This window comes from Dendroctonus ponderosae, unplaced genomic scaffold (assembly GCF_020466585.1).
Source record: "Dendroctonus ponderosae isolate FM_Combo_2020 unplaced genomic scaffold, Dpon_F_20191213v2 Dpon_F_20191213_247, whole genome shotgun sequence".
In the NCBI taxonomy this organism is placed as follows: Eukaryota; Metazoa; Arthropoda; class Insecta; order Coleoptera; family Curculionidae; genus Dendroctonus; species Dendroctonus ponderosae.
The window spans coordinates 7072-27604 of record NW_026018455.1 but is presented as its reverse complement, the minus strand read 5'-3'; the positions used below and the strand labels follow the sequence as shown (position 1 = coordinate 27604).

At 34.5% G+C, this 20533-nt stretch overlaps 2 protein-coding genes across 2 annotated transcripts in view; both read right to left on the bottom strand.

The window, feature by feature from the left end:
• Nucleotides 1–3980: 3980 nt before the first annotated feature.
• LOC109533614 (L-ascorbate oxidase) lies at nucleotides 3981–14343 on the bottom strand. Its single transcript, XM_019898974.2, has 9 exons — nucleotides 13983–14343; nucleotides 9162–9261; nucleotides 8828–9083; nucleotides 6774–6990; nucleotides 6010–6337; nucleotides 5619–5908; nucleotides 4797–5018; nucleotides 4513–4728; nucleotides 3981–4457 (listed from the first exon to the last, which is right to left on the bottom strand). The coding sequence occupies exons 1-9, from the start codon at nucleotides 14119–14121 to the stop codon at nucleotides 4306–4308; spliced, it is 1920 nt and encodes a 639-aa protein (XP_019754533.2). The 5' UTR covers nucleotides 14122–14343; the 3' UTR covers nucleotides 3981–4305.
• Nucleotides 14344–17843: 3500 nt separating this feature from the next.
• The window catches only part of LOC109533605 (protein PTHB1), a 9751-nt gene continuing 7061 nt past the window's right edge, over nucleotides 17844–20533 (bottom strand). The window contains exons 6-11 of the mRNA XM_048664435.1: nucleotides 19406–19628; nucleotides 19108–19355; nucleotides 18778–19055; nucleotides 18415–18720; nucleotides 18149–18356; nucleotides 17844–18091 (exon numbers count right to left, since the gene is read on the bottom strand). Of these exons, the coding sequence (XP_048520392.1) occupies nucleotides 17922–18091; nucleotides 18149–18356; nucleotides 18415–18720; nucleotides 18778–19055; nucleotides 19108–19355; nucleotides 19406–19628 (1433 nt within the window). The 3' untranslated portion in view covers nucleotides 17844–17921. The remainder of the gene's footprint in view (nucleotides 18092–18148; nucleotides 18357–18414; nucleotides 18721–18777; nucleotides 19056–19107; nucleotides 19356–19405; nucleotides 19629–20533) is intronic.

Genomic DNA, 20533 nt, shown 5'->3' with positions numbered 1-20533 from the left:
TTGAGGTCGTTTTGTTTGCTTTTTGCCAATGAAAATCGTAGCCACACGGGATGGACTTGGGAAAAATTTGAAACTGACCGGATGAAGAGCGGTAGGCAGCAACTGTGTTTTTTTCGATCATAGTATCACATATTTTCAGCACCAAAAACACTTACAGACTGAATCTGAGTCGAAATGTTAAAATTTCCAGGTAACTAAACCAATTAGAAATTATTCAGCAATTGATTTGCATGTGATGGTTAAATTGCGCTTTATCACAGGGAGAACAATGTCAGATTTCCCAGAAAATGCTTGAAAACAATTCTAAATGATGGGCGTAATGTCGCATTCTGTAGCACAGTAATGATTAGGATTTTCGCCAACTTTCATCTCCGGTTTGACCAAAGGACCGTTCGTTTTAATTTAATTTGAATATCGCGCAAAGGCTCTGATGATAAGAAGCTTTCGAAGGTTCTTATCGCGTAGGCAGCGAGTACACAAAACTGTATGACCCGATGAACATCTGAATTTGAAAAGCAGGAAAAAACCCTCTAATGTTTTAAATACCGATTGCTTTCAACATCAAGCTTGCATTCAGACTCAGAAATTCTTGGTAGAAAGCCGACAATGACTTTGAAAACAAATTTTGAGGCATCGAGAGATTGAAAACTTGCTTGTTTCTTGTAAAACATTATGTCTTATATATTGAAAATAATCTAGCAAATCAGGGCAATTTTCCAGGTGAACTGCGAAAAGTGCGGTTCACGCAATTGAATCGTTAGTTAAATAATATATTGACAATTTTTCGATATGATAATGACTCAAATTGTGGAAAAATGAGAATCTCCTGTTTGAAGTTGAGCGTATTCTGAGTTCAAAACTCATTGCAGTTGCTCATTATTCACTATAATCAGATAGAAAATTCTCTATTACTAGATGGAAAATTTATTGAATTATCGCCAATGAAAGCATGTAAGCATTATAAAAAGGTCTGTTTCCCAATACTTGCTCAACTATACTGCCATTGTTCCCTTCTAAAGCAATTCTTAACTGTATTGCAAAATCTGTTTTCGCTGTTTGAAATATTTAATGGTTTTTGCTACCGCAAACTGAATCATTTTCGTAACTTGAAATTATTTTATACAAAATGCATATATTTTTAATGTTCAACACCACGATTATTTCAATCTTAATTATGTTATTTTTGTGAGTTTGTCTTATTAGTTATTGTGGAATTGAGCGTCGCTAACTATTGAAGATTTTGAATTAAAATTATGAATTTCATCATTTCATCATCTTCCATTGTATGACTAACAACTGTTTTCCAGGCATATTTAAAGAACGTACGTATTTTTTTTAGATTCTCTTTGTCAGTTCAAAATACAGCAACATTCAAAATGCGTACATTTATACAATCTTACGAACTTTTCAAATTTAATTATATTAATTTTTCCTCATTAGTTATGGGTTCTATCCTCTACTTTACATATTCACATTTTTTATTTCCTTCGCCTTTATCCTATATCTGTATAATATTTCATATCAGCGACAACAAATTTTAAATCAATCTAAAGTATTAAGTGAATGAACCCTTACCAAAAAAGTCTGCCGCTCACTGTTAAGAACAATATTCACTGCACATGTCTACATACAGACTGTGATAAATCCTACTATTCGTAGCCTTAATTATACAGTAATTTAAACGATATTATAATGAAACCAGACAATAGATAAACTTATAATTATTGTAAATTGATTCTATTCAAAAATTCAAACAACATTCAAGGTTAGCTTTGTAATTGGTACAAGATTTTTTTGGTAAGAATCTCCTACACAACTTGCTAGAAATCGGCTGATGAAATATGAATGGTTTTAACTGACCTGAAAATCTTACACGAAAAGGACAAGAAAAATAAATTTTCTACACCTCACGTCTTGATTCCCAGTTCAATTTCTGTTACTTACCAATCGGCTTAATGAACTCAAAAGCCTTCAACTGTTCAACAATCAAGTCCGATTTTTAAATTGGTCAACCGATGATTCTTAATCAAGTTCAGATCGAAAACTAAATCAGCTAAACTAGCAATTCGCTTGAAAGTAATTTACACCATCTGTTTAGCAATTGAACTGGAACACTTTTAGTTTTTGCAAACATATCAATCATGCCAGATATTTGACTTGCATTGGCTCAAAGGAAGTACATAGTAATTGGTTTTGTGACCTTAAATAATGCGGTAAATTATCGGGTTTTGTTATAATTAGTGTATCCCAATTATGCCCAATTAAAGCTGAGAAATGTTTGTGGTATAACATGTGAGAAATTTGAAAGCAGCCAGTGTTAAAACAACTGTGGCTCAATTTACAGCGCGAATCAAAATATTTCAAATATTACTGGGTACGTTAGTCAAGAATTTAAGTTCTATATATTGTTTGAGTTTTGAGTAAAATAAAATCTCTCAAAGTCCATGTACATCAAAAGAGAATCCAAGTGATATGAGCTAAAGAGAATCAATGTTGATTAATGTTAAATGTGAAGAAATTTAATAGAGAGCTTCAAGTTATTCCAACAGCTTCGGTACTGAATTTGCAAAGAACACCTTGTATATAAGCAAACTAATGCCACTACAAGACAAAATAATCGGTTTTTACTCAAGTGTAAATTTTATAATTGAATGCTCAAGTTCCGCATTTTCGGTAAGTTAATAACAATGACATTTCTGCACTTCCAGTTTTTTCTTGTTAAATCTCAAAGTCATGATAAAAACGCTCATTCTCACTCATTTATTAAATATAAAATATATAAATGTAATTAAAATAGTTGATCGGCGAAAGAGATTTTAACGTCTGGTTTGCATGCTTGGGGGAAGAAACGTTAAAAGCAGCTTGAATTAGAAACGATTTTTTCCTGAGAGCTTAAAGCATGCGTCAAGCTACATATCGACCAAATTTCAGCTCTAATTTTTCAGGCGCTCCTGAACTTGTGGCTGAAAGTTGCAGTTAATGCTCCAAGCTCTCAAACGAATGAGAAACAGTGGTCGTTATTCACATGTATTCCTTCGCGAATTTAAAAGCTTTCCTTGTTTCTGAGCTCATTTGATTTGTTTAATTTTTAAAAGCTTCCCAAATTTGAACTTGAATACAGCAAATAAGGTTTGTAGGATGTCCTGAATGTGCTCGAATTTTTATTGAGGTTACTGAAGTTAAGGGTCGCTTTTAAGTATCGGAAAAAAATGTTTGCCAACCCTTTGCTGCTGTCACCCAAACCCTTGCGCACGAATGTATCGATTTAAAATAAAATATTTACGTAATTAAATGAATATATCACTTACCAAAAGCACCGGAGAAGTTCGTATTATTCCATTAACCATCGCCACTGTTCTTCACCCAATATCCAAACTAGTAAATGAAAAGTGACTTTCAGCTGACTTCACTCGACAACCAATTTTATTGGAGTCCCTACATCTTTAAGCTTAGACGCGTTTTACGCCCACTGTTTACTAATTGGATTAATTAAACCTTTCATCCTTTAAAATCCGATAATCTTGACGAGAATTTACACAACATCGGCCGTTGCAACGATAGCAGGAAGACCAAAAAACTCCCCTTTTTTCAAGACGAGTATTAGATAACTAAATTTGAATATGCAAAAAGACTATATTTCCTCAAGAAAGGCCGCAATTGCCAAATAGGAAACGAAGCAAAAAACACTGTTTGAAAATTATTGCTAATAAATTCCGATGTATTGACTTAACTTAAAATGCCTAGCTTTCTAAATGCCGGGTATTTAATTGATATTTTGCTATATAACATAGTTTAGATATTGGTATCTTTTAAATAAACATATGACGAACTGAATATTTTTCCTAAGTCGTCCGGTATAGAAAATTAATTAAAATTAAACAATTACAACGGAAGGCAATAGGATCTCAAAACAAAAATGACAAAACAGAAGCATTTTCGACAAAATCTATTTTAATAACAAAATAAACCTTTGAGGCTGACAGGACAGTAATAAATAAAATAACTATTGTCGTCTGGCTGAGACGTTTTTAACATTTCTATATACATAAATCCTCCATAAAAGTCCATCACTTGAACAAACTTGATGCCTAATTATATACAGCTATCATGGCAGAAGCCGTCGGTCTTATTTGCACGTAATTTTCCAAACATTCATTAGAACGCTGTTTAAAAATTGCATAACGTTAGAGTATTTTTCCATGGCAAGTAGACACTCATTTCGTGGTTAAAAATTTAGAATCAGTCTTTATCTAAACATTCTAACTAAAGTATTATGTACACTTCCGTGTTCAAGCCTTCCGGTAATTAAAGCAGGAAAAACTCGGGTCCTATATAGTCCCCACAGGTGGGAAAATTGGACGGTGTTGAAACCATCTGATGTCTTTCTCCCACTTCTATAGCCAGGTCGAGACCTTTGCTCCATCCATGGGAATTTTCATCTCTTAGCATCCAAATGCCTGAAAGGATGTTGTTAATTAAATCTCTTATAGACACTATTTATTTGAATGTTACCTGGGTTTTTTGCAAGAAACCTTAGAATGACTACACCAAATCTCGGGATGCGAATGGTGTCTTTTAAAACTGGATTATTCAGATTTCTCTTCAGCAAACTGCCAGCCTGATCCAGTTCTCGAATTTCTTTTCTGCTCATCGGACGCTCAAACTGTCGAGATCCGACAATGTAGAAATGGTTCCCGTGGAAATGCAGAATATGTTCATCATCACCACCTGAGTGGGATTTTCAATAGGCAAAGATCAATATTTTTATACTAAGACAATGATTTTTCTACCCGCACCTTGTTCAACTATCATTATTTCCACCGATGTTCCAAGGTCGACAGCTTCCAAATGGACACATTCGCAAATATTCCTTTTCTGGCATTTTTCCGGAATGGATAATTCGTTACAAATCAAATTTGATGGAACATCCATCGGTTGAGTGAGCAGGGGAGAAGCCGGATAACTGAACGTCAAGTTATTGATTCGGTAAATTTTCTTCCGAAGATCCGCATACTGTTCTGAAAGTAGACGGAGCATTCAATGGTATTATGAGGACGGTTTGAGTTATTTCATCCGATGGTTTGAGCCTGAATGAAAATATCAATTTATGTGTTTGCTTCCTTTACGTAAAAACCTGTCGTCGATCATGTGGCGAGTTGGAGTAAAGAGTTGGATCAAAATCTGTTTCAGCTTTTAGTGATGAACAGCAGATTAATAAATAATACCCAAACTGCTTAATATCTTAGCTGGTTTCAGAGCAACAAAAAATTCGAGCCGAAAGTTTCTTATATAACTAGCATCAGTTAAATTTCCCTCTCCTGTTCATGGACTTTCAGTTATTTAGCTGAGCTTGCAAGCAACATATGAATTTTGACTTGTTCTGATGCCGTTTTCTACTAATGGAAAAATTTATTTTCGACTATCACAAGTTTGATTACATTTTCATATTCACACGATATTTATACTGATACGTGTTTAATTAACCTTTCAAATGCAAATATTGACTGGTCAACGGCATCGACCTTAAGATTGAAGCGTATTGGCAAAAAAATAAAACATTTTCATGTTTCAAACGTTTCATCGTGCCCGCATTCTTAACGATTTATAAACCAGCCTACCGTAATCTGTTTCCCGTTCTCCATACTTGTAATCAATCGCCAAAAAGATGTTTCGATCAACCGTCTCTTTTCGCAGCTCTTTCGGCATTTTATCCAACGATTTAACATCACCCAAACAAACTTTGCCAGATTCGGTTCGGCAAAGGGATGTGTCGAAATGCCTCTTCAATTTAGTATTCTTTTCACCTCCATCGTTTGCGATTTTTCCTCCTTTTTTCTCAGTCCCTTTTGGGCGACCTTCGTAGTTGATCACGGCTAATCCATGCAAATCGCTGCTTTCACAACTGGATCTGAAACATCCGAAATGAAAAACGTGTCGAAGTTATCATTTCGTTGCGAATTTTCAAATGGAGTTTCAGTTCTCAAAATTATAACTTGGCAAGGCTCGTACTTAACACTCAAATAATACGCGCCGATTTCTTGGCTAGCTTTCAAGATAAAATCTATTCGTTCTCCCTTGGAGATGCGAATAGAGCTGACTTCGTGAGGGTTAGTCGGATTTCCATCCAGTTCAATTATTTTCAGTAAATGATTGTCAACCGTTAAATTGACGGGACATCCAGATAAGCCGCTAGTGTAGGCCACTCTGAAGCGGTGTCTTCTGCCAGGTTTAACATTAAACATTGTCAAGCTTGATCCTCTTTCGCTTGGCGCTTTACCGTTGACCAGCAGGGCTTTTGATAGGTCCCTATCTGTTGGCGAAGGATGGCTGAAATCACCTACGAAAATCCAATGGTTCAAGATGGAACACTTTCAGAAATCTTCATCCGATTACAGGTATATTGATTGAGCAAAATTATCTCAGCTAATTATACAGATCATAAATGAAATATTGTGCTAGATCAAGTTCGATTAATACCAGTTTAAATGATCTTTTATATTTTCTATGACTAACGCGCTCAACGTGCTTAACTGCCAGTAATTTTTCCAATGTCAATTTATCAAAGTCAAATGCTTCAGTTTTTAATTACATTTCAGACGCTGCCAATTTATTAAATTTATTTGTATTATTGAGTAGCAGTACTTTTGCTCTGGGAAGCATTTTCAACATAATTTCCACTTCCAGTTAAAAAAAAACATGTGAATTTTTACTGGAGTCACTCATGTTGGCTTAACAAGCCCTTAGAATTTGCAGGGGACGGAAAATTTCCTTACCAGACCATTCAGAGATCAAAATATAGTGATCTTTCGAATCCACATCGTACATTTTTTTGCTAGGCTCAGTTCGATCAGATTTCCGCACAATTAAGGCCCCGAAAAGGCCATTAGACCGATCAGCATCCATGTAGGCGTGATAAAAGTGCGTTCCAGGCTTCGATGCTCTAAACTTGTATTGAAACGTGGTGTAACTGGGAATGGGGCATTGAGTGACCTGGAAAAGTTTATTTTTAATTTGGCTAGAGGTAAAATCAGGACGATTAAATTGAAAAATTTCCAAAAAACACGCACGTAAACCGTATCAAATTTCCCTGCTTAAGCGGTCCCAAAGCGAGCTCCTAGTTTGCGTAATTTACATTGTTATCGCTTTCTTGGAAAAAATGTACTAGACTCAAATAAATCTCGAAGTTGTGTCGAACTTTTCGAGCACCAAAGTTACTTTTTTAATTCTTCCATTCTCATTAATTTTGAACTCTTTGAGTCTAGTTTTTGCCCCGAATTTAAGTAGTTGATAAATCACCTCATTTATTACCATTTTACCCTGGACCAACCATGTGCAAGTACACAATTTTAAAGAACAGTAAAATCGCCTGGAAATTTCAGGGCTATTTTAATAGGAAATTGTGAATTTTCGGCAAGTGATTTTTGCATTCCACTCTTGAATCAGCTGGAATTTATCAGTAGATAATTTGTGAGGTGAAAGAATCGAAATCAGGAGACCTCGACAGAAGGCGTTAATCGAATTATTGGGAGAAAAACTGCCGCATTTGATATTAATAGATAATTCTTGGAGCTCCATTGTTTTTCGATTCACCACTTTGACCGCATATTTGTCACACAAGGAACAAAATTGAAAGTCGGTTGTTAAACATCTATTAAAAACTTTTTAGCTGCTCTATTGATCTTCTGCTGTAAAATGGCTTTAAAAATTGTTTGCTTTAGGCAAATTTGCTGAAAGAACGTTTCTAAACGTTGCAAAAATTGGTAGATTTTGCGAAATATGAAGTCAAACTTTCTGTGCTGAAGACCCAACAAAGGAACTAACATTTAGTTGTGTATGCAAGCAATTAGCACGGTAAACCGAAGATATGTGAATAAATTCGTTATTTTACCCAACACATGAACAATGAATACACATTTCTACTAAACAAGTCATAACTCATAATTTTCTAAGCTGTCTTTAGACTCGTAAATAACGAAAGCAATAAAGTTATTCATTATTTATGAATTTGCGCAGTATTTGATCAGTGTACATATGGTAGCAACTGTTGTAGTAGATTATCTGCTAATCTGATCAGCGGTTGTTTAACTTAAATGTAAATACGATTAAAAAAATGTGTTTTTTTTTTTATTTCAACTGAAATTTGGGATCCCAAAATGAGGAAAACACTTTTTGCGCAAAATGTATTAAAACTTCTGTACAAATTCAACTTAGAACACAATTTTAAACAAAAAAAGACAACGATAATGAAAAAAAAAACGTTATAATCATATAGTAAATTGAAAAAGTTGTACGTAGAAATTGTAGTAAAACTAATAAATTGCAAGTTTAAATAAATAAATGTAAAGATAATGAAATCAAAACCAATTGTAATCATGTTTACTTTGCAAAATTTGAACCGAAAAGTTGTGGTAGACAAAAGATAATAAATTGCTTGCATTGATTCATTTCCATCTAAAAACAATTCTAGATCCCTCATATTTGCAGACTTTCATTATCCCGCTTCAGACAACCGAGTTGAAAACTTTACTTATGTTTTCAGTTAGCGTTTCCGCCGTTGACCTTAAAAGCAGAGATCGTATTCCTGATCTGGTATATAAAATTCTTAAATTATATTTATAAAACAACCACTAAGTCCACGAAAATGATGGAAGTTGCTTAAATACAGAATCTAGTCTGAGTCTGAGAATCTAAATGACGCTCTGTTCTCCATTAAGAACTTTTGATAAGGAAAATTTAGGAGTAAATTTAGAACGTTTCTAACTATCAAAGAATCCTGCGAAATTAGTTATAAAATTAATAAACATGAATTTAATTAATTCATACGAACCATCGGGACGCCGTCCATAAAAGGAGCTTCATGGTTTGGTTGCCCTCTCCAATGCAAAGTGACGCTTTTTCCAGGAACCCGATTAATCACATCCACAATCAGAATATCATTCTGGCAAACTTGAATCGGCGGTCCAGGAATTTGCCTGTTTGCAGTAATGATTGTTCTGGGATTACTGGCTTCAGTCATTTGGCAAAAGATGTTGTTGCAACTGGAAAGGGGATGCGAAGAATTTCTGCGACAGTCTTGACAAATACTGGAAAATTATCAAACGGTCTTCAGCATGTTTCATAGGAAAGTGCCTGTTAAAAATATTAATAAGCACGCTACTTACTGATTATCAGTATGATACATTTCGATGTTAAGCTTAATCCTACATATCATTGGCCAGTCTAATTCATGGCAGGGCCTATCACAGCTTTTAAAGTTTTGATCTGAAACAAAGCGCAACTCAGTGGATGTTTAACTAAGAGTAGAGAGCTCTAACGAAATATGCCACTAGAGCAAGGATTAGCAAAAACCCGGCCTAAGAAATCTAGTCCCATTTCTAGTTAGGTTTATATGTCAGATTATGCCCTGAGGCTTAATTACATGTATTCATATGCAGACAATAAGGTACAGTTTTTTTGTATTAATTAATAATAATAGGTATTTCAGAAAGTAATGAGAATGCACACGGACTGTCGCCGCAGCTTTTAATTAAGGACAAAGTCAAGTATATTTACAATCATGGCTAAAGCCGATTGAAGATGTAAATAAGCACAAATAAACAAATGGCCTTTATTTCCGAGAGAAAGTTGGCTGAAGAGAAACGGTACTTGTCATCCGCAAGAGGTGTATCTTGGGTTGGAGATGTATCAATGTAGCACATTGGAAATAACTTTTACCTAAAGCAACATTTATTTATTCATCGAATTAAATTGATACTTGTAAAGGTCATCATTGTGGACAGATGATTGTTCAAGTGAAATTTTTCACTGGGTTGAATGCATACATAGATAAGTGTGGGCAATTGGGGCTTTTTGGAACGGTATTTCGATTTATAGAAAGTGAAGGCTTGCAAATCAAAACATAAGTTTTCCATTAATCACATTCAGGAGCTGGAACATTGCTTTCTTCTAGTTATGTAAGAGTTTCATCTGGGAGTGTACATTTCTCTGAGCAACAAATCTCACGCTTACTAAAACATGCAGAAAAAAGGAAAATCAATATTGTTCTTAGTACTTATCAGCCAATTACGACCAACAAAGGAGTGTCTGTAAATTAGTGAAAAAGCGGAATCTATTATTTAAAAAAATCCATTTCCTATACTCTTCAGCCAATTCATTAGCTATTGCATAAAACATCGAAATTAATGTGTTCGGTTAACATTCAGTATATGTAACAGCTTGTAAAGTCGAAGGCAACGTCGAAAACTTGTGTAATCGGCGATTCTTAATGGGAAAGAAAAGTACAGTATTTGGACAGTGATATAACACGAATTATTGCACCGTAACACGATGTCTTCGCAGAAAATTTCACATTTTAGTATGTTTGAATACTCGGCGTCGCCATTAGCAGCTTTGAAATCAAATAAAATGGTTTATCTTCAAGGCTCTGTTGATCTAGATATTGTTTGAGTACTTAAATATTGAATGTGCATGACCGAACTGACCTGAAATCTTAATATACATTGTTTGGATACTAAATTATTAGCTGGATTAATATTTCTTTTAAAAAAGGCAATTAAGAGTAGTAAAACTCTTCAAAGCTATTTGATACTTTCCAGAATTCTGGGAACTGAAAGCATTATTGAAATGAAAAAGAGTTGAGTCGAAATGGATAAATGCTTGCCTTTCGGCGGGGAAAAATTCCGAGATTAACTGAAACTGAAAAATTGAAATGTGCAAACGGGGCCAAACAGTTTTCAATAAAAAAAAACTAGCAAAAGTAGAAGTAATAAAGTAAAAATTGCTTCAGTACTTTAAGTGGCAATTTGTAAGCCTTTACAAAATCCGATTAACTTAAAGAATTGTAAGTCGAAGGCTATAAAATTCAATTACTACGCGATTTACAAGTTCAAACTTGACGCCTTAGAACGAAAAACACGTTCCGTTTGCTTAAAAAATAATGCAAAATTACTGGGAAATTGGATGATGAACTAAAACAAAGCAACATATAACAGTTTAGACCTTGAGCTGGAACAAAGTTGCTAAAACGCATTCAGAAAATGGCTAATACATGGCCATGGTGGTAATGTGGTAATTTTTCTGATAATGAAGCTATTTGCATGGGATGATCCGAAAGAAGGGGCACATTAGACAATAGACAGGCCATAGACTATAAGTTAGGTAAGTTAGTAATAATCGCAGGGCAATTAATATTTCTTCTTGTATCTAAACTCAACAATATAGATTTTAAACAAAATATTTTTCAATTTCAACAATAAATTTCCTATTCAAAATGTGAATTTCTCTTATCATTGATTTAAAAAAATATATGCATAGTCAAGTACCATCTGGCAAAATGGGGCCAAAACTACAATAAAAACCCAGAAGTCAAATCGAAAACAAAACATAAACACACCCATTTTTCAAAAAATGCTTCGGTCGATTTACATAAAAAAAAGTTCTAATATCCAGTCGGTAATAGTTAATCGTAAATTATTAGAGCCTTAATCTGACTTGTTTTGGAATTTAAAAAACTCGTTTCAGGACCGCCGGCGTTTTGAAAACTTGTCTTAAATCTTCATATGTTTCATATTCCAAAGCGTACCTCAACCTGGATGCTGATGTTTTTTACATATCCGGTGCAAAAATCTAGTTGAAGCACTGTAACCAAAACTAAGAATTGCAGTTCTTTTTACTGAAAACGCGAAAAACTGAATCCACTTTAATCCGCTCGTTCAGAACATGTGAATGTAATTAAATAGAATAATATACAATCACTGTAAAGAAAATTATATACGATTTTGTCCGGAAGTCCTCGATTTTTAGCTATTTTAATATTTCGGGACTAACTCGAGAAATAATTCACAAGTGTCTGGAGTAACACAGAAAGCTTAGTGAGCGGGAAGAATCAGGCGCAACTAATAGAAACGGTATACTAAAAAATCGAAAAACACAACAAAACAAATAAAAATTATACACTAAAACAAGCTTACAGAAAGTTTTTCCACAACGGGCAAGTAATAATTTAAGCATTATTAAAGAATGAGCCATAATAGAAACAAAGCTCTGAAGAAGATTAAGTCTTAGCCCAGTAATTAAATACAATTAAGGAAAAGTTTTGAACATTTTAAGCTGTTACACCTTAAACAAAATGATCTCAAGTCCAAGTTACTAAAGTAAAACGCACCACAGTACAATCTCTAAGGAAATTAGAACTTTATAACATATTCCGTTTCAGTTTGCACTTATTTGGGTTAATTTTAGTTAGATTGTTGAAGGACAGGCCTCTAATTAGCACTCAAACACCTCAATGGCGATAAGCGCGCTAGTGCACAAAACACGAAATCAGCAGTAATTTGTAAAGTTCAGAAGATTTATCTATTGGCTGATTTGTGAATGCTGCAAATTTGATTGAAATAAAGTATTTTTTGTCAATTGGATACTCAATTGATAATTAGAAAACGTCGGGAATTGTATGAATTGTGCGCTAATCAGCAAAAACTGATTTCTTCATCGCTTTCTTGCAACTTTTAAAAATCATTACATAGAAGTTCATTGGGACATAATCAAAAGTGATTTAAACGCATTTCACAAACTCGAATTGAGCGAATTATTTTTTCGTAACATGCACATATTTACGTGCATGCCAATTTCACTGAATTTTCAATAAAACAAACTCGTAAAAGTAGAGCTATTAAAATAAAAATTGCTTCAGTACTTTAAGTGGCAATTTTTTTGCAATAGCCTTTTCAAAATCCAATTATCTTAAATAATTTTAAGTCGAAGGCTGTAAAATTTAATTACTACGCGATTTACAAGTTCAAACTTGACGCCTTAGAACGAAAAACATGTTCCGTTTGCTTCAAAAATAATGCAAAATTGCTAGTAAATTGTATGATGAACTAAAAGTAAAAGAAAGCAAAATATAACAGTTTAGACACTTGAGTTGGAGCAAACTCATTTCAATTTGAAAATTTGATTTTTTGCAAAAATGCATTCAGAAAACTGCCAATACCATTTTTGGTGGTAATTTTTCTGATAATGAAGCTATTTACATGGGATGATCCGAAAGCACAGGCACATTTTCTTATCTGAGGACTTTATAGACAATTAATAGACTGTAAGTTAGGTAAGTAAGCAAGTCCTAGAAGCCCAGTAATTAAATACAATTGAGGAAAAGTTTTGATAAATGTAAAAAGTTACATCTTATACAAAATGATCTCAAGTCAAATTTGCTATAGTAGAACGCAACAGAGGACAGTCCCTAAGGAAATCAAAAGTACAAAGACGAAATTGGGAAAATAATGAATAAATACAGCACGCCAAAAGTTTCGAAGAAATGTGTGCATTAGCTGATTATTTAGCTAAAGTGCCACTTTCAGTACCTTATAACATATTCCGTTACAGTTTGCACTTATTTGGGTTAATTTTAGTTAGATTGTTGAACGACAGGCCTCTAATTAGCACTCAAACAACTTAATGGTGATAAGTGCACTAGACAGATGCAATACTTGAAACAAACATGAAATCAGCAGTAATAAGTTAAGAAGCCTACAATCTATTGGCTGATTTGCGAATGCTGCAAATTTAATTGAAGTCAAGTATTTTTTACTCAATGGATAATTAGAAAATGTCGGAAATTGTATGAATAATGTATTAATGCGCGCTAATCAGCAAGAATTGATTTCTTCACCGCTTTCTTGCAACTTTGAAAACTTATTACTAATAAGTACTTATAACTAGGACATAATGAAAAGTGATTTTAACGCATTTCGCAAACTGTGATTGGGCGAATTATTTTTTCATAACATGCACATATTTACGTGCATGCCAATTTTACTGAGTTTTCCCTTAATGAGAAAGCAAGGACAGTACATTGAGTTAGCAAGTAAGTCAAATGATAGATTGATGCGGAACGGTTTTAGCAATTAAATAAGTTTCTTTGTATCATTCGCATTGCTCTGTTAAATCAATAATCAAATGATCAAATTTAAAAAAAATCTTACCTGGCATCGGAGTGAAATAGACAACTGTTAACACTGCCGCCACCATCCCTAAGACTATACATAATCGGATCAAAAGACTTTGACTAGCTGACATGTTGATTTCCTTTCTATTGTTGTTTTTTTCTTCACTTTCCACCATACCAAAATCAGTGTCTTACAAAATCGAAAATATTCAGGGCACTTGCACAAGGCAAAAATTTCAAGCATACAAAATGCCTTTGAGGAAAAGTGACATACTGTCTTAGTGAGTCGCTCTAAGGCCAGCTAAGAAGAGTGGTGCATGTTAATGACAAAACGTACGACACTGAGTGCTTCTAATGGTAAGGTTTTGCACTCGTGCGTGCACTAAGCTTGCAAACCCAACCAGCGACCGTAGGAAATGTTATGAAAGAAGAAAGGTGGAAGGAGTCAACCAAGAAAGAGCATTACGACAAACCATCAGGAGTGATTTGTGCCAAAAATACGGGGGGGGCTTTATTGAAGTTTATTAATGCCAATGGAATTGAAGAATTCCAGACAGAATTCCGACCTGATTGCAAGCTTTTATTCGAACTATTTTTAAAGCCCCAGTCCACAGTAATATTAAAGAGCATTTGAAAGGATTTTTAACATGACTTAAGTGGCATTCAACATTTTTATAGAAGACGATTTAAGAATATGATTCTCAGAGCGAGAGCGGGAAAACATTCTTTCGCTAGATAGATTTTTTCAAATGTCTTTTGCCCGGAACATCTAGTTTCACTTCAACATAATTTCTTTGCAGCAATGCAATTTACAATCGAAACAATTAAATACTGAAATTAGAGCAGATTCAATTAAATTGCTTTCTGCAAACAAACATAAAGCAAATCAGCATGAGCAACCGACAGAAAGCAGCAATAAATTACACTGCAAACAGGTTGCAGTTTTACACTACAAACTGTTGACCAACATCCAACTATTTCAATCCCCTCGTAGAAATTAGTGTATTATATAATCCATAACGCGAAGCCATAAATGCAGACCTGACCCGCGGAGTAAAAGGGAAAGTCCATTTTTATCGGCTTAAGAATGAACATGTAGATACCTCAAGAGCCGGAAGCTGTTATCAATACTGACTGTTAAAAATTTAATTTAGAAAAATCCAGGAAATTTTCTTACCTTTTTGCTTGTACTGGATGAATACTCAACTTGAGTATGGACAGTGTATTTTTTTTTTATTTTTAGGTCTTGAACTGACCACGGCATGTAGAAAATAAATCTCTAGTAATTAATGTTTTAAAGCTAACATTTTCCAAAACTACTACTCTTGTTAAATGTTATTTTCAAGAGATTTAAGCGTACATAAAAAAGTACAAGCTTCATTAATCGCAATTGAATTATCTATGGGGACAAGAAGAAAGTTTAGCTGAAAGCGATTCAAATAGCTTTTTTCCATGTTTTATGGCGCCAGTTAACACTGTAACAATTACCAAGATTTTAAAATTCTTTGGACAGTAATGCGTAAATGCCCCATAATAATTTAACTAAAATCTTCTCAGTAAAAGCTATTTAGGACACACGTAATTAATAGCACAGCATTCAAATGGCCAAAGAAATACAATAATTTCAAGTCACATTTCATGCTGTGTTGCTGGTTTCGTTTAGCAACTCTCTTTAGAAATTGAAATGTAAATAACCATCAAACCATCTGTAAAACATGTTTCGTTTTAGCGTCTCTCAGATTTAATCAGTTAGGTTTATTTGACTCTGATACTTCATCAATTTGAAAACCTGACCTGAAGAAGAAAGCATGGTTGAGTTTTTTGGGTCCAATAGAAATCCTGCGTTTTTTCTCAATACTTTTCACTCAGGAATTTGATTGCTTATCATTGAGGATGTCAATTAATCATTGGCTTTAAAAATGCAACATTAAACTTGGATAGCCATTAACAAGTGGATTATGTAGAATTTTTATCTCCTAAACGCTTTTCAGCAAATGAATCACATTTAAGAGCATTTAATGAATAATTCATGAACGCCCAACAGAGGCTGAAATTAACTTAAATGCCTGAAGGATTTACATTGTTTTTCCGACAAGATTCGGTGATTTGTGAATAAAAACAAATCAGCTGAAAAAATCAATATTCCTATTTCAACGTGTTTTTAATGGTAATCTAATGACCAACAATTTTTCCTTCAACTGTGTATTACAACGGGTCTATTTTCCAATCACCTAGCAGGAATTGGAAACCATTAGATACTGATTTATTGCTGCAAATTTTAAAAGGAACTGAAAATTTGTATGAAAATGTGAAAAATTATGTACTAAGTATTGGCGATATTATGCCGACTTTTAGAAAGCTCACTATATTTTCTCATCAGTTGATTAATGTGGCAAGCGCTGACTTAGTAAATTAAAATTGAAGCGTTGAACAAACGCAACTGATTTTGATCACTTTCAACGAAAAAAATGTTGTTTGCAGTTTTTTCAAATGCGGATTTAATCTCGCTAATTACGAAAGTTTTTATCTTTTCCTTCTTTTTAAGCCGCAAATTAATAAATTGTTTATTTAATTTGCAAATAATTTGCAAAAAAGTTCTTACATTTCAACAACAATACAAATTAAATGTTAGCAAACTTTTCGAAACAACAAAAGATTCTCAAAAGCAGAAAACACACAATCACGTGAAAAGCGAAATTTTTAAACCCACTTTTCCATGAAATAATGGTGTTTGTAAATTCAATTTAATGACCAAATATGCACGTGATTCGGCCAAAGAAGGTAACTTGCTATACAATCTGGCTTTTCTCTGCTCTTGTGCTCCACTGACCTCTTTCGTGGTGTTTCGCGATTAAATTTTATAAAAATGGAAATATTCAACCGTAGGAAAATACCGAAGCATCACGAATATGCAATTTGTGCGATTTCACATCTCCGTTCTATTCCAAGACAATTAATGCATCGCTCATCCAGTAGAAAAAAGGGTGGCAAGCAAGGTTGAGCTTACATGATTAATAATCAAATCGTTAGCAATAAACCAGGAAAAAATTATTGTGCCACATGGATTGCACAGTAAGCGTCATTCATCAGAGCGAAAGAAACAATAAGAAGAATACGCTCGAAAGCCAAACTTTCTTGGAAAATGAAAGTTAAAAAGAAACAAACAAGATGATCGGCAGCTACACACGTGCAAACATAAAACAAGATGTTGGATCAGACCCAGATTCCATTCAGTACTGTACGGTATATTTTTACTGTATTAAAAAATAATTTAATTTGGTCTTGAAACTCGTGTGGTTTTTTTGTCTTTGAGACCAGGAAAAAATTCTATTCCACGACTAGTTTCAAACAATGACTGCAAAAATATAACTTGTTAAATGTGCTTTCTTAATTCAATATAAAATTTCAACATAAAAAACCGACATTAGTTTTCTAATGATGCGTTTTTTCCTTGATTTCTCATGTGCCACAGATACAGTCTATATTACTACATTTCCAAAAAAACTCTTTCAAAGTTTAACCATATTAAAAACGTATTTTATATTTTATTTTTTTAACTCTCTGAATGAATTAGACAATTCAACTTTTGTAAAATAAACAACGGTTTCCATGATAAGAACATTGAGAAGAAAATACATCGTGATTATTTAAAATAGCGAATCATCAACACATTCAATAATTCCTCTCGAAGATGCAGACTTTGTTTGATTACCTACATTTTTATCTCTTGTGAAGGAAGGAAAGCAGATTTGAACAAAAAAATAGTTTTTGAAAACTAGTTTATTTTTCAAAAAAAATAAAAATAAATTGATTAAATCACTAAATTGAAAAAACAGCCATATGAAAGCCAACATTACTGTTAATGCTTCCAACTACCGGGAAAATACAAAGGCATATCTAATGACCGTAATAAATTCTAATTAACCAAATGCGCACACCATTAGTGGTTAAAACATCAACTATTAATTACAAGAAATTATGTGATAGGCTCATTTGGGTCTGCACTATTTTGACCCTGGTTGGGTTTATGCATCCTAAGACTTTTCCTTGCAGAAAGCAACCTTGAACTAAATTCTCCATACTGACTTCCAATTGGTTTTCCAGCTTTTACCTCTTCTGATTGGTCAGAATCAGGTTTCTGAGACTCTGGGAAAAATCCAATTTTTTGCGTGTGGTTTGGTTACTGCCTTAATCCTTACTTACCATCTTTATCAAAAACATCATCATCTTCCTTCAGTGCATGCTGTTTTGGCAATCTTTCCAAAACCTGCCCCAAATGCTTCTCAAACTTCGCCAAATCTTTCACTTCATCGAAACTAGTGTGTGGAGCTCTCAACCGATCTTTTTCTGTTTTAGCCAGCAGAGTTCTGAGCAAATAGCAGAACGAAGCATCCATAACATCCTCCCAAGCCTAAATAGAGGACATAATATAGACTTCATAATAGGCAAATATGCAGTCTCTTTTTTACCTGTATATCTAAATCCTTCACATTGGTGCAAAACAGCGAACTAATCATGCTCATCAAATCCTTATCAACGTGAAGTAAATCGATCAACTGTTTTGCCAAATATAAGGCGCAAGCCAAATCGCTTTGAGCTTTCGCCAGATTCTCCAGCTCGCATTCCAATTTGTCGGTAATTTCCGATATATCTGTGTAAGTGTCTCCTAGCAAGAGCTCTAAAGGCTTTAAGGAGATCGGGTTTTTAGCTCTATATTTGGCGATAAGGCGCTTTTGAATCAATCGAAACTGAGCCGTTAGCTGGCACAAATTTTCCTGCAAAAATCCTGCAAAATTGAGGCTTTTCCAGTCGTTAGTGGTGTTTGCACTTACCTGTAATTCTTTCACTCGACTCTTTGCAATAAAGTGCTCGTTAGCGTAATTGAAGATGTCACTGGCCGGTAAAGGTGAACTGAAAAAAACCTTGCAGTCTGGCCCACAGTTCTTTTTTAAACGAGCTAGAAGAAGTTCGATCAAAACGGGCAGCATGGTTACGGTATCGGATTGCAAACGGTATTTCTCTGAATGTTTTGCAACGAGAATTGTGGCTCTGTTCCCAGAGGCCCCTTTAAACCCTATGGCATTGGGCGATGCCTGACTATCACAGTATTCTGAAACAATTTCAATCTAGTCCAAATTCGGGAAGTTTTTGATAAAAAACACCTTCAAATAAACTAGCTAACGCCCTAGGAGGTTGATCGGTGGTCAGAGTGATTTTATGCTTATTCTCCTTTTCGGCACCAGCAGCCTCTAAAATTAAGCTACTGGGCAGCAGAGTGAACCGAGTTAAAGCTCGAGGAACTCCAAAAGTATTGATCACAGAAACTTTGACTTCTACAATTAAAGAAGGCACATCTTGCGCTTCATCTAGAAACGCATGGCTGCAAACCCGGGCGGTTTCGCATAAATTGCTAAAATATATTAGGCTTGAGCAAACACCACACTTAATGCTTGTTCGTACCTAAAAAAGTGTATACTGGGCACCACTTTCAATGGACGTTGGACCAAAATTGTTACTTGCACTTCTTGAAACGACGCCTGAGGCACAATGGTAATTTTGAGGCCGCACATGTAGTTGCTGGCCGCATTTTTAATGTTATGCTGAAATGTGCAGACTACGATTTCTGAATCCACTGCAATGGTTACATCCAGGTCTTTTTCGATGTTATTTTGGATTGTTGCATCTAAAGGAAATTCGCATTGATTTTTTATGGTGTTTGCTAATTTGGACAATGTTTTAAGTTCGTTTTATTGTGAGGAATTGGATTCAGGGGCGTATCCAGCTTTAAAGTCAGGGGGGGGGGTTAATTTGGAAAAAATACAGTCTTCTGTTATCTATGAAATTAGAAAAATGATCGTCGTTTTGTTCAAGGGTGGCGCAAGATTATTGCAAAATTTCATGTTTTCCGTCCCGTTTTGCATGTTTCTCGGAATCAAAATGAGCAAGAACTCTTGTTTTTACATCATTCCAGAGGTAACTAAATGGCCTTTATTCGAAGTTTCTCAAGAACCATTCGAGCCACAAAATTCGTTTTGGCATCGTTGGATAGATAATTGAAAAGGCGATTCAGTCGTAACAACGTGAGTGAGGAAATTCGAGTAGTTTTAACCCAGAAAAGAAATTTGAATATCAAACACTTGGGTTCAAGATTATGCCAACATTTCATGTTTTCCGTCCCGTTTTTGCTCATATCTCGGAGGCAAAATGAGCAAGAACGCTTATTTAGTACATCATTTTAGAGAGAAGTAAATGGCCTTTTTGGAAAGTAAACCATCGATAAGGAAATGCTGGCCGTTTTCTTAAAAACTGCTTGAATTCCAGAAGTTTTAGGTTTGCGTGGTTTTTTTTTCAGTTGCAAAATCCACTTGAACATGACGCTGCTTTTTTCGAAGTTTCTCAAGAACCATTCGAGCCACCGAATTCGTTTTGGCATAGTTGTATAGAGAATTGAAAACTCGATTCAGTCGTAACAACGTCAGTGAGGAAATTCGACTAGTTTTGACCCAGAAAGCGAAATTTGAATATCACACACTTAGGTGCAAGATTATGCCAAAATTCCATGTTTTCCGTCCCATTTTTGCTCATTTC